Raw genomic sequence first — 14,772 nt, 5'->3', positions numbered from 1 at the left:
CAGGACATGGCACTTAGTTCTGTGGTTTAGTTGACAAGGTTGTGTTCAGTTGAAGGTTGGACTCAGTGATCCTGGTGGTCTTTTCCAACCTAAATGCTTCCACAATTCTGTCCTTCCAAAACTGTCCACTCAAAAACTGATGGTTGAAGAAGCAGCCAAAGGAATCCTCACAATGAGGACTGTCCTTACTTTTAACAAGGTTCCATGTTAATATTGTAGAAAAAATCTAGACATGTTTTGCAGCTCGATGTTAAAAGACAGCAGCTGACCCTCGGGTAATGCAGGTGATGTAACCCAAATGAAGACTCCTCCCTTCTTATGGGAGAGGAGGATTTGAGCTACAGTTTTAGACTCTTTGTTGTCTCAAAGTTCATGCCCTCACTGCTCTCTGCAAGGACTGGAATTGAAAACTATACATGTTTGGAGAATGTTCCTACAGCCCTTGATCATCTGCACAGTTTGTCCTGACGTCGTGGGAGTGAGAACTGCAGTGGATGTGGCTTTGAAAGTTCTGTATCTCTCTAATCTTATTTTGTCAAATGTTGTTTGATGGAGCTGGGAAGTCACTTTTGCAGGCATATGTAGGAGAAGACTGGCTGTTCTTTTTGGCTTTGGCTTATCTGCATATTAAAATATGCATCTTTGTGAGACTGAATCTTTTCATCCGTGTCCCTCTAATTTGCCATCTTTTGTTGCATCTGCGTATTTCCCTTCTTGATGACTCCTGTTAGCAGTGTTATTGTAAGCTTGGAAAAAAATGTCTTTACTTTTAAGCCAAGAATTTACATAAAAAGCAAAACTGTTGCATAAAAGGCTGTTTTAAATAGATTTTTAGCGAAGTAATGAGTCAGAGAACAGTTACTTAATTAGCTGGAGACTTGTTGTCTAACATGAGAAGAAATTCTCATGAGGGAAGCAGTTGGATTTGCACTCCTGTAACTCCTCAGATATAAATTCTAAATATCAATGATGACAAAAACACACACTCTTTATCACTTAGGGTGCTGTTTAGGGTTTTAATTACAACAGAATATATGTTGACTTCTGCCTTTTGGCAGCATATTAGATGACATTTGTACCTGTGCCCAAGGTGAAGAACTGAGGGCTGCACTGTAGAATATCCACAAATCTGTGTCTACAAAACATGTATAAGAGTTTTTCTGTTAAAAGCCCCCCAGTTTCCAGCAGCATTCCACTGCAAGCAAAATGTTTAATTTCAGATTTGAGTTTCCCTGAGCAATTTATCAAAGATACAAAACCCAACAATTCAGTGGGGGGAAAAAACCCAGTATTATTTGGAACCTTAGAATACAGATTTCAATGACGGGAATAGAGCTGATAATAAATACCTGTTGTAGCTGAATATTAAAATCCTAGCTGGAAGAAATAAGGTTTCTTTGCTCCACTGAGCAATCTAATGATTAATTTTGCTCTCTTATTTACTCTGATGGAGCCAATACCCTTAATTGATACTGCAGCTTTGTAATGATAGTTATTGATGGTATCTGTCTCAAAACACATTAGTGTGAGGTGAAGAAAATCCTGTAAGATACTCACTGACCTCAGGGGATGCAGGAAATTCCATGACTCATTTTAAATCAGCATATGTTGAGTTTCAAGCCCAACACCAGTGATGCCGTAGCTCTGGGAGGTGACCAATGCTTCCAGTTCATCCTGTTTGTTTCCCAGACTGTGTGTGTTGGTGTCCAGGTGTTTCAGATACATTCCCGAGCCCTCTGTGCTCCCAGGAAATGTGCAAATGTTCCCACTGGGATTGCAGTCCTCAGGGTTGGCTTGCCTACTGCAGTGCTGTTGGTATCCCCTTTCCTCACTGATTAGAGATTAAATCTCTTGAGCATTCGAGTTTAAAACACCTGTGAATGAGCATGAAAATCATTTACATGTAATTTCAGACAGAATATTCAGAATATTTATAAATATACTTCCAACTTTCAGAAGGAGGGCAAAGGCTTTGTAAAGGCTTTTGTTAAAGAAATCATTTTGGTTTTTCAGGTGACAGTATTTCATTTTTAAGAATAATGAAGCAAAACAAGTGCTTCTGTTGTTGGTTTCTTCTAATAGCTGAAAATCATTTATATATCTGGACTGTGAAGCTAAAAGAAGATGGTAAAGTGAAGGGAATGTATTATGCTCTTATTTCAAGAAGGGATTTTGGGTTCGGCTGAGTTGCCCACACAGGGATTCTCATGTTATCTGAGATCCTATTAGTCTCTTGCCTGGCTTCTGGCTACTCTTGCATGAGAGCAGAGTCTCCCATTGGTCTCATGTTGCATTCCTGGCCTAAACTCGCTGTGGTTTTACAGCTATTGCAGAGGACAGGGTTCCTTTTGGTTCTGATCATGTGGGATATGATCTTTTTGCTGTCAGGGCACTACAGCTGGATGTCATTACCTGCCTATAACTGAAAGCCAAGTATTTGCTTTATATTTTCCCTGATTTACTGAAGGTGTCCTCATTAAGACTCTGTAGTGAGCCTTCATTAAAGTCTGTAGACTGCAATAAATAAGTGATCTCATGAATTTCATGTTTTCCACAATGAATCGTTTCTCCCCCTGCCCCTCATGACATTCTAATGTTTTATGTCTTTTAGGTTGGTTGCTACTTGAAGACCCCCAAGTACCCAATTTGGCTGGTATGCAGTGAGAGCCACTTCAGTGTCCTTTTCTGCTTGGAAAAGGATTTACTCAGTGACTGGAAAACGGGAAGGAGATTTGACCTTTACTACTACGATGGCTTGGCCAACCAGGACGAGGAGATCCGGCTGACAGTCGGTATGTGCAGCTCAGTCACTCTGCATCTCAGCTCTGGGGGTGGCAGCAGCATCACCACAGAAAGGAGAATCCAATAATACAAACAGTGACGGTCACAGGCATGAAATACTGCGTGCCTGTTTCCTAATTTCCATAATTAGCATTGGTGGTTAATTGGAAATTGGGTTTCGCAAGGAAATTTTGAGGATCAGCTGCTGAAAGGGTTAAAAGTGAGCATATGCCACTTTATACACACTAGTAAAGCATTCAGTGGCACTGGTTTCCAAGGATCAGATTGTGATCTGGCCTATCCATACTCCCAGGGCAGTATTTAAACCATATTTAACTACTCCCATTCTCCTTCACATCACCCCACATCATTTCTACAGGCAGGAAATGTGAGTCTCCTCTTCCTCAACCCTCCACAACAGTAGGAAAATGAGCAGGGAGGGTGTGGAAGCATGAAATCCTTGATCTGCTAAAAAAAAAATCTCTTGCCTGCCTGTAAACATACCTGCAAACACAAGCCTGCAAAAGATCTTCCAGCTTTTTACACTCCTTCTTTCAGGAAACCATGCCAAATTATCCAGCTGCTTTTACAGTAACTACACACTTGTCCAACTGGAAGGCATTTGGATAAGTATCCTGATCCTTAGAAAGCACCTACTTACTGCCATATCAAGACATTCTTGACCACTACATTTTTATTTGCTAATAATATCTTACTTATCTTCTGTTTTCTTTCCCTCGATATATTTATACAATCTAATCTGTGATTCTTTGATAATCAAATTCCTTCTCAGTCTTGAGGAGCCACTCTGTTGTAGCCTGCTCCTTAAAAATAAGTTGTCTCTGTTCCTTATTTGCACCAATATCCATGTTCTTGGACAGAATGGGTTATATTTGGGTGTTTTATGTTCTACTGGAGTCCGTGTGGCAAAATTGTTCATGCAGTGCTGGGGGCTTCAGGATCTCACAAGATTTGAGAGTGAATTCAATCATCATTCTGCCTGTTATTTATCCTCTTACTTTAATTAAAATCCCTGTCATTCTGTTGTAGGGGTCAGATTATATATTATCTGAAAAAATGCTTAAGCTTTTACAGGACTTCAGTTGCCAGCTGGTTCCCACATGGTCTCTCCCAGATAAAAATGACGTGGAAAGTTCAGGGCAGGACTAGAAACACGTTTTTTCTGTTGTGTTGCACCCTGTAACACATGGTTCAAACCAGGAGCCCTTATCTGTCTTTCCATCATTAATAAATCAGGAGTGTTTCCAAAATCCAGAGCTGCCAGGTGCTCTAAGATCCCTGGATGAGGGATTGCTCAGAGCATGCATAAATTTTTCTCTTTGCTGTTCTACCTGTCGTTGCATAGTTGTGTATTTCTTCTCAGAGCCTAAACGTGCATGGAGAGATAGAAATCTCTTTGTTGTGGCTCTGGCCTCTTCCAGGGATGTGTCCCAGTAAATCCCCTGTTATCTGTGACATTCCGCAAAAGGCAGTAAAATGCAAATATTTTCATCATTCCAGGGGAGCCCTGTCCTAGTTCTGGCTGTGCAATAATCCTCTGCTAGGTCTGGAGAAAACTGAAATTACTTTGCATCCAAAAGGTAGCACTGGTCCTGCATCTCAACCATGCACACAGAACCAGATGGAAATATCAAAATGCTGAATATTACTGGTATTTCCCTTGTGGAAATGCCACCAGGAGATGATGGTTAAGCAGTGTTACCTGGAGATACAGCTTGAGGTGCAAGGTGCTGCCCCAGCCACATCTCACTGGTGCTGGTCAGCAAAGCTGTTTGCTTTTCACAAAGCAGGAGGGTAAATTCCTTAAAATGAGAATCTTGACTGTAATTAGGGAGATTAAAATCAAGGTCACATTTTAGGAAATCTCGAAGACATTACACTGGGCAAGAAAGGTAGAACAGATAGAGTGAAAGAGTGGAATTTTGAGAGTAATAGCAATTGCCACTTTGAGAATTTGTTTTGCTTCTCATCCCCGTAACTATTTACCAAAATATAGACAAGAAATCATAGAATGGTTTGGGTGAGAGAGGATTTTAAAGATCATCTGGTTCCAACCCCCCTGCCATGGGCAGGGACTCCTTCCACTAGATATAAAATTCCTGCTAGTATAAAACACCTGCTAATGAATTCAACAATCCTAAAGGGATGAAGGTTCTTTGATCCTTTCTATTGGGATAGAAATTTCTGATAAGCAGAGAAGGAAAAGAAGCCACTGTATCTGAATTAATAACTCTCTGCATTTTACTCACCTTCTTATGTCAGCTGTTTGGGGACAGTGTGGAGGTTCTGGGACTTTTGTTATATATATTATATGAAAGAGTGTGCTGTACTGCCCAGAGAGATACTGCTGCTCTTTTTTAATACAGTTGATGCCTACCTATGTTAACATTTATAATATGTTCTCTCCAAGTGAAGATGTAGGGAATTTTTGTACAATCTGTTTTAAAAAAATCTCTCTTATGTCTCCTTGCTTCATACCTTCAACTCAGGATCCTTTTCAAGGTGTTTTCAGACAGCAGCTGGATAATTGCTAAGAATAATATAACTAAATTTCCCAGAAGATTCTTCCAGAGTCACAGACACCATCCTCAGCCCCTTTCCAGACCCCATGGAAGGCAGCACAAGCAGTGAAATCTGTGGTGGTGCTCAGTTTCTCACTACCTTTAGCTTAGAATGTAAGTGGAGATGAAAGAGATTATATTCACATCCTTCTTACTGTTGATGGTTCCAGAATGGAAGAGTGTTGCTTCAATATTACTTGCTCTCAATGAGTTGTATGAAACACTTTAGTTTGTTAGTTAATTAATGTCTCTAAGTGTTCCTGTAAGATACACCTTTAGTGATATTTTTCTTTCCTATCCCTTTGTGTGAGAAATCTCCATTCAGACCTCTTGGTTGGAAGAATTCAAAGCTGAAAATGCCAACATTCATCCAGTGGGCAGTGACTTGGAAAGGCAGCCATGCCATGTCCCTGTCCTGGTCCCTGTGCTATGGTCAGGACAGTGGCTGTTGCTTCTCACTATGAGAACATCCAGAACATCAGTATCAGGAATTCCTAGAGGTGTCCAAATACTGTTGGAGGCCTCTAATGGACCCTGTCCAGAGAGGGGAATGGAGCTGGTGAAGGATCTGGAGCACCAGGAGCAGCTGAGGAGCTGGGGGGGCTCAGCCTGGAGAAAAGGAGGGTCAGGGGAGAACTTTTGAGTCTCTACAACTCCCTGACAGGAGGTTGTAGGAGGTGGAGTTGGTTTCTTCTCCCAGGTAACAAGTCATAGGACAAGAGGAAATGGCCTCAAATTGTTCCAGGGGAGGTTTAGATTGGATATTGGGAAAAAATTTCTTCACAGAAAGGGTTGTCAAGCATCGGAACAGGCTGCCCAGGGAAGGGGTGGAATCACCATTCCTGGAAGATTTCAAAAACTGTGGTGGCACTTGAGGACATGGCTTAGTGTTGAACAAGGTGGTGGTGCTGGGTTGACAGCTGGACTTGATGATCTTAAAGGTTCCATCCTCAATGATTCTATGATTCTATGTTGTAAACTCTTCAATATTAGGATAAAAGAGAACTCTTTTAAAATTAAGAGATTCCTGTGTACCTCAAAGTTCCTGAAGATCTCGGAAAAAACTGCCAGCACTTTATGCACTTCTAAATATTGTCCATTTCCTACTCCAGCCCTTACAGTCATTCAGAGTTCTCTGCATGTATTTATATTGATCAGATCAACACACAAGGGAGAGCTAGGTTCTCTCTATGACATGAGAAAGCCAGATCTATCTGAGACTGGCAGCTGGGAATGTAAGAACGATTCCCTCCCATCCTGTCTGCAGCAGTCTCACTGAAGCAGACCCAAATCCTACACCCTGTCTTGGCATCACTCATTGCTTGCAACCAATCCACTGGCTGGATGACAGACAGAGAAGAAGAAAGAGAAAAAAAAAAAATAACCTGCTGCAGTTTAAATGTTTTACTCCAAAACAGGAAACAGCTGAGCAGACTGACATCCAAGCTGGTTGCAGGATGTTTTGTCCCTGGGAAGTTCAGCGACTACTTTCACTGTTGACAGATCCCCTGTCTGAGACAGTGACCTCTCTGTTTTCCCTGGAACAGTGGGATTCCTCTCCATCCCAAAGGAATGCTCACAGCCTGGGGCAGCTCTCTGATAATCCAACACAGCCTCCTCTTCTCCTCTCTGTGCATTGCTTGCTAAGTAGTCAAGGGACAATCTTCTTTTCCAGGGTAAAAGAGTCTTAAACCAGTTTGGGCTGGACTTGGGGTTTGCTGTTCCAGTGTTTTATTACCACCATTCTTAGTATTTGAGTAACAGCAATTACTTGCTCAGTAATTATGACATGAGTTGTGAAATAAAAGCCTCATGACAGCCCTCATTTTGTGATCTGTGGTTTTCCTTGAAACCATCTCTGTATTAGTGAACTATCCTGGGTCAGGGCACGTGGTTTAGTGGTGGGTGTGTCAGTGCTGGCTTGATGGTTGGACCCAGGGATCTGAGAGGTCTCTTCCAACCTTAATATTTCTATGGTTCAGTGAGTCTGAACACTGTCCCAAGATCATCCTGACTGTTCAGTAGCCAGCACAATTCTGAGCAAGCTTCTGGCCCAGAACAACTAATACTGGGCACAATAATGTATTTAAATGTATTTCCCAAAAAAATGTATTTCCCATGAGCCGTAGTTGTTGTATCTGCTCTGAGTATTCCCAGCCCTGTCTGTGGCCACTCTTTTTAGGTCACAGAGTCATAAAATGGTTTGGTTTGGAAGGAATCTTAAAGATCATCTCATTCCAAACCCCCTGCCATGGGTAGAGACACCTTCCACTAGATGAGGCTGCATCAAGCCCCATCCATCCCAGCCTTGGATACTTCCAGGGATGGTGCATCCATCCAGACTGTGTGAATGAGGGCAGGAGATGGTATTCAAGTGACAGCAGTGCTCACCCTCCAGGATATTTCAGTCCAAAGTGGGCTGGGAGATGTGCAGTGTGAGTGATAATCCATCACTTCCGTGTGTGGAGTTCCTATGAGCCATTGTGGGATCCTGTATGGATAGAAGTGATTCCAGCCACTGACAAATGTCTGTTTTGTCTCTGCAGATACAACTCAGGTGTGCACTGAAGATAAAGAAAATGATCTCACTCCTCCACTTGAGCATTGTATTAGGACAAAGTAAGTGAAATGACAGGTTTTCATACAGAAAATAGTCATTGATATAAAGAATGTACCTAGGGCTGGAGCATAGTGAAAATATTGGTGCAAGTAAACTTGATAAAAATTACTGCTTAAAAATCAGAAAGGATCTAAACAGGCTGGGCTGTGACAATAATGACACATTTAACTGTGTGTTATTGTAGCTAACATTGACCTGGCAAAGGTGTTCACTTCATTCCTAGAGGAGCTTTCACGACGTCACCAAGAACTGACTGAGCCAGATTTGGTTTGAGAGCACAACTGGGTTTCAAGAGGTGTAAATTTAGATTCCCAAAAGTGGTTGCTCCCTATTGCAGAGGTATGAGGAGAAAAGGAGAAAGTTTATTTCTGAAAAGTGTAGTTGCACTGGGGGACTGGGGTATCATTTTCTAGGCCTGAAGCCCTTTGCTCAGCAGTCTCAGTTTTCTCCAACTGTCTGTGGGCAGCAAAGAGTTTGTCAAGACCACAAAACACTGTGTTTTGTGCAGTCATTCATGACAGCTCTTAGCTCATATTCTCTCCCTAAAGACAGGGCTAGTTCCTGTCCTGTTAGGATTCTCATGGCCAGTTTGAGGTTTATATGATATTAAACTATGGGCTTTTAAGCAACTTATCCAAGTCATACTGAAGTTAATGAAAACATTTTCAGCTTAGTGAGACATGAAAGAAAGAAAATGGAGAAATCTAACTGGGTAGAAAAATCAGCTTTATATCAGCTCCAGCGTGGCTTGGAAAGTTACTGTCTGGATGTCTCTGGAGCAAGAAGTAAAAGCCTCATTGTCAAAGACCGTGACATTTGTTAAATCAGCAAGCCAAGCTTCAGATTTCTCTTGCAATTTCCCTCTTCTCTTTGCCATATTTTGTTCTGTAAAAAAAAAACATCAAAAAATAAATAAATAAGGTCAAGACCTGCCAAACAGTGTGTTGATGAAGGGCTGCCATTATAAAGCTACAAGAAGGCAGAAGAGGCATCCTGAAAGGTGACAGCAGTGACATCAGTCCAGGCTCCCTGCACATACAGATTTTATTGATTCCTCTCTTCCAGTAACACATAAGCATGACTCCAAACTAGAATAAATAATGTGTAACCTCAGAAACTCCCACAGGGGGAATAATGCATGCAACTACTTAAAGTTGCTCTCGGAATATCTTCCATTCCTGGCGTTGTATCAAGGTTTTACAGTGTTTGTAATGCTGGTGTTTGTTTATTTTAAGCTCCCTGCTTTAATCTGCTGGAGAAGTAAATTAGCAGCAAATTCCAGTGCCAGTTTATTTTGTTTGTACCATTCTCAGGACTGTCTGATTTACCCTGATCATTCTGGCTCCTTGTTTTCAGTGCTCTCCACTTGCTTTGGGCCTGTTTAGTTAAGTGTGGCCTTGCTGCAAAAGGTTTTTCATGTTAAATTTTTCCCTTTTGTTTTAAGAACTTTCTCTTCCAACTACCAAACAGCATATAAGGAAAAGTAAAACCAAACCCAACTAACCAATGTTTTAACAAATTGGGAGATAAAAAAAAGGGAATGTTTTCTCTCGTAAAACCGTGGAAATCACTCCTAAACTAATTTTTAGTAAAGCCAGCAAAGAGCTGTTACTAATTTTGATGAAGTATCCATGATGAAGGTCCTTATCAAACATTTCTCATCAAAAAATGTAGGATAATTTCTCAGGCAGAGTGGAGAATTTCACAGTCTGCACAATCAGAACTGAGAAGATTAACTGTTATTTATTGGTTTTATTGTTGATTGTGTTTTTTTTCCTTTCATTCACATGCCTCAGTTCTGTTTTAATCCATGACATTCCCATTGTTTACCTCAATACGTGAGCACCACCGTCCTATAACACACTGAGTTCTCTGCCCAACATCTGTCTGCTGTTTGTTCTCTTGTCCTCTCCCAAAGGGGAAAGTGCATATGTAATATAGACTGTTTCTGTCTTCAGAGTTTTATTATTATTATTATTATTATCAGGAGAGAAAGGTTGTTTTGCTTCTGCAGGAGGAGGAGGAGGCTCATGTTTCCAGTCTATAAAATGTCAGAAGAGTGAGTTTTGAGTTTAAAGCAGGTGGCTGGAGTGACCAGTCACCAACAGGTATCACTATAACATGCAGGCTCCCGAAAAAAGGTTCAGGACAAGCAGAAGTGCTTTTATTGTGGCTCTCAGCCCCAGACATCTGTGGGAGCAGTCAGATTCTGAGCAAGGGATGTCTGGAATGTGCATCCCTGGGTTGTTTTGGAGATGCCGTGCAGACATCTTATCCCGCTCTTCCCTGAAGAGCTCTCTTATATCACAGCCCTGATCCTCGGCATCCCTCTGCACAGGAGGAAATAACATCTGTTAGCTCTGCCTGAGGGGAAAAAAAACGGGATCTGATATTGCAGTCTGAATTCAGAGGTATATTTTGTTAACCCTCTACCCTCAGTCTGTGCTGGTGGGGCTGTGTGATGCCTCAGTGCATCTGTTTGGCTTTGCAGTGACACAACCATTGGGAATTTAATGGAGAAGAGGAGAACGTGGGCATTTCACCCTGAATTACTGATGTGCTCTGAAACAATACCAAATTATTAGTCCAGGAGATACTCACTGAATGTTATTCCAGACTGAGCATTGTTCAGGGCCTGAACCGGTTCCTCCTCAGTTCCCGTTAACTCCATGACCCCTGGGTGAGGTTGTAATTGAACCACATGGGTCAAATGTAGTTTTAGTTTTGCTAATCTGATAAATTATAATTAAATCAGCAGCTAGAAAATGCCTTGCATTGGAATTACTTCGTGGCAGGATAGTTTGGGGAAGTGATCCCCCTGCATTGTCTGGGCAGTTTTGTTTCTGTCTGTGAATAAAAGACTTGTTTAGCACTTGTGAGTGAGATCCCCACTGTTTGACACCTCTTCTTGTGCACATTCAACAGGGGAAAGAGGTTTTGTACCCATGTCCATGGGAGCAAGCAGCCAAAGGCTGCTTTTCAGTCTGAAAAATGGTTTGAAAATAAACCCAGGAGATAAGGCTTGTTCTGTAAGTTGCCTTCAGCCCTAATTCAAAACATAATTTTCTGTTTAAACTCTTTATGGAAAGCCTGCTTTAAAAAAGGCCAGTTCCTCACTATAGAGTGATTAACAACATCTTTAACAACAGCAAAAATACATTATGAGTATTTCCAGAGTACAGTGTAGTCTCAGAGCAAGTTTCACTCTTTTGGCCTCTCTGGGGTCTCTGTGGATCCCTCTCAAAGCTTTAATCACCCTGGTGAGGTAGAAGGTTGCAGTTTGGAAAGATTGTACACAAAGATAAGGGATGATTTGTGTTATGACCTGAAAAATCCAATGGGGGCAGAAGGTGGCAATTGTATTTTCTACTTGCATTGGGTCATTTTGGGGGTGATACCCTGAAGAGCTCTCACCACTGGCAAGTGCCAGGTCGAATATCCTCAGCTAGAACATATTTTGCTCTTAGCTTAAGATGTGAGACATCTCTGCTGTGTATTCCTTCTAAGTCCTGGGATGGGAAACAGTCTTTCTGCATTTTATTTTTTTTTTAATTTTTATTTTCTCAGCAAAGTGAAAAACAGAGAAGGAAAAATTTCACAACAGCCCTCAGATGGTCACTTCCTTTGAGACATTGCTCTGAATGCTGCATGGATTCAGCTTTTGGTTTTGGTTTACACTTAATTGACTTGCTCAGCAAAAGGCCTGAGCTGCCATACCCTTGCTGACACATCCTTTCCTCGGTGACAGGAGGAATGTGGCACTCTGGCAACTCACCGTGGCCTCCGCCCCCTCCCCAGTGTCTCACTGCTGTGAACACGCTCCCTAGAAAGATTTTCAAAACAGATATAAACGCTCAACACCGGGAATGTAAGAGTTTCGTTCCCAGAAAATGTGGGCCATGACCTTGCAAATGAGAACTGCCCCAGACAAGGGTGGATTTGTGCCATGAGGGGCTCTGACTGTGCAGGCAGTTGACTCAATGCAGTGTGACTGGAGAGCATCGTCCTGCCTTGACCAAGTCTTGGTTCAGATCTTTGTCTTCTGCTGTGATCTGAAGACACATTTTGTGGCAAATTCAGGGTTGATACTTCCTTTACATTGTCACATTCCTGAAGCCAAGCTGAGCTTTGGCAGCCAATGCAGGGCAAGCAATTTAAACATGGAATGGTTTTGTGCGTGTTCGTGTGGACTCTCCTGGAAACGCTGTTCTCAGTGTGCAACTTCAGTGTTATTCTGAAGAGGGAATAAGGGCAGAGAGAGGCAAAACCTCAGCATAGGAAAAGCAAAACATCACCATTAAAGTGAGGCATTGAATGCTCTGAAGGAACCAAGGTGAGGAGCAAAGATAAATTAAGTGGTCTGGGCGCAGGGGCTCAGAGTCAGAGAGTTCCTGATCAGAGCCCAGCTGAAGAGGAGGGTGCAAATTGCCTGCTAACAGCTGAGACTGAGTATTCTGGTTATATAGGGTTAATTCTTGTATCCTTCTTGGGTATTCCCTGTGATCTTTGCAACATGAAGGTCCTTCTTCTGAACCAGCTGCTGCTGAGGACTCTCTGTTGCCAAGGAGGGACTGGAGGAAAGGGTGAGGAGACACCTCCAGCCTTGGGCACCTAAAATGAGGGGGTACAACCACCTCACTTCTGTTCTTTCCCTCTGAGATGTGGTTAGTTATCCCAGACAAGCCCATCCCAATCCCTCTAAGGTTTGCTGGGTGGTTGAGGGATGTGGGTTTGCCTCTCCAAGGACCTGATTAACTGATGGATGTCAAATGGTTGCTCTCATTTCCAGGTGGCAAGGAGCTGTCATCGACTGGAATGGCACGGAACCAATCTTGTGACTGACGTGGCCTGCACTTTATTGGCCAGGACAAAAAGGAAATGACTGAATTAGCACATTCCTATTCCCACCAATAAAGGAAATAGGACAAGAGTTGTGCAGTGTCTGTTGAGGAAGAATGACATGGTTTACAGGCTGGAGGAGTTTCACCTCAATCACCTTGTGCTTCAGATATTTTGCGTAAAATATAAACAGCACTTACGTAAATCCCTTGTCACTGCCTTCAGCATAAAACTTCTGAGGGCAGGCTGAGTTCCCACCACCAAACCAAGGTTACAGATGAAGCAGTGAAGTCGCCAACGTCCCCTTGAGGTCTCTTTCTGGATCCACTCTGCATCCTGCAATTGTTTGAAAGCATCTGATGAAAGATGCTGAACCCAGATTTCTCTCTCTGGGCATGCCTTCTCTGTACTGCCTTGTTCTTCTCCAGCAAAACTCCAGTGCCAGTATAAAATATCATCCGAGAAAAACATATTCACTTCCTTACCTGCTATTATAAGCACTAAATAGATTGGTGACCATAAGGGCTTTTCAGATAAAGCCTGGCCTATAAAAAGTTCTTCTCGTGTCATAAATTTGCAGTAAGAATTGTGGTTTTGTGTTGCCAAGATAATAGCACTAGTACATTCTTGCTACTGGGTGCAGTTGGTGTGTAACAGTGCCTCGTGCTGATATAGCTCATTTTTCTTCCTGGATAAGAGGCAGCTGTATCAGTATCTTTACATTTATACTGTTACTTATACTCCCAAGTTACAGATTAGATCTGTGGTTTGCTCCTTCAGAATTACAAATAAACCATAAGAGTTGTTGGGTTTGAAATTTAAATGGTGCCTATCTGTGATAGATACCAGTTTTCATGATTAAATAAAGTGCATGTACTGGAATGAGGTACCGTGGAGACATATCATGAGGTACTGGAGCAGGAGTTTGTATTCTGAAATTAATTCTGTAAGTGACATGTTTTAGCAGCACTTGACCAAAATTGGACCAAGTTACTGTACTGAAGATTGGAAAAAAATGCCTTGGAAAAAAGGCAGATAAATGGTCTTTCTAGAATTATTCCTCTTTCTTGAGAGTGAATATTTCATGAGAGTTTAATAAAGAACTTTTACTTTCTGATGTTGATCATAGCACCTTCTTCCTAGCTGGTATGCAAACTCCTCTGAGTCCTGATAAACTCATGGAAAATCAATTTCCAACAAAAATTCAGTGTCCTACTGTTGGTAGTGTGGAGAAGCTGAAAGGACTCTGCAAATAAAGATCTTGGGAAATTAGATTTGAAAACCAACTTGAATATGAGCCATAACAAAGTACCAGAAAGGTTTAGATAGTCTTTGGATGAGCGTCTGTCTCCCCCTTAGCTTCCCATTCACATCAAATATCTATATCGTAGAATCATGGAATGGTTTAGGTTGGAAGGGACCTTAAAGATCATCCAGTTCCAACCCCTGCCATGGGCAGGAACAACTTCCACTGGCCCAAGTTACTCCAAGCCCCGTCCAACCTGGCCTTGGACACTTCCAGGCTGGGTCAGCCACAGCTTCTGTTGCCTCAGCACCCTCACAGGGAAGAATTTCTTCCAAATCTCTGATCTAAACCTTCCCACTGTCAGTTTATGCAGTAAAGCATCTCAGAGTTTCAGCCATTATAATTTTAATTAATTCACTGTAATATAATGTGTTTGATTTAGAGCAGCAGACAAACTTTGTGAGATGCAGATCCGCCATTCAGCCTCTGAGGCATCAGCAGCATCACCTCCAAGCTCATTCCTGACTCTCCTACAGGGATGTTGGCAAACCCTTTTATCTTTGTGTGGACAGGCATGTGTTTGCACTGTCAGCTACAGGGAGATTCAATAATGCCTTTAAGATACTGGCCTCACTGTGAGCTTCAGTGTTTCTGGGAGTGGGAGATCCCAAACAGCCAAAGATCCCTCTTCCAAAGCCTTTTTC

At 42.1% G+C, this 14,772-nt stretch overlaps 1 protein-coding gene across 2 annotated transcripts in view; it reads left to right on the top strand.

Moving 5' to 3' along the window:
* FAM188B (family with sequence similarity 188 member B) overlaps positions 1-13,917 on the top strand; it is a 70,676-nt gene extending 56,759 nt beyond the window's left edge. For both annotated transcript variants that reach the window (XM_017828693.1, XM_017828692.1), the window contains 3 exons: positions 2,612-2,792; positions 7,910-7,982; positions 12,773-13,917. In XM_017828693.1, coding sequence (XP_017684182.1) covers positions 2,612-2,792; positions 7,910-7,982; positions 12,773-12,821 — 303 coding nt within the window. In that variant the 3' untranslated portion in view covers positions 12,822-13,917. The remainder of the gene's footprint in view (positions 1-2,611; positions 2,793-7,909; positions 7,983-12,772) is intronic.
* The last annotated feature ends 855 nt before the right edge of the window (positions 13,918-14,772 follow it).

This window comes from Lepidothrix coronata, unplaced genomic scaffold (assembly GCF_001604755.1).
Source record: "Lepidothrix coronata isolate B3197 unplaced genomic scaffold, Lepidothrix_coronata-1.0 Scaffold151, whole genome shotgun sequence".
Lineage (NCBI taxonomy): Eukaryota > Metazoa > Chordata > Aves > Passeriformes > Pipridae > Lepidothrix > Lepidothrix coronata.
This window is presented reverse-complemented; position numbering and strand designations above follow the sequence as displayed.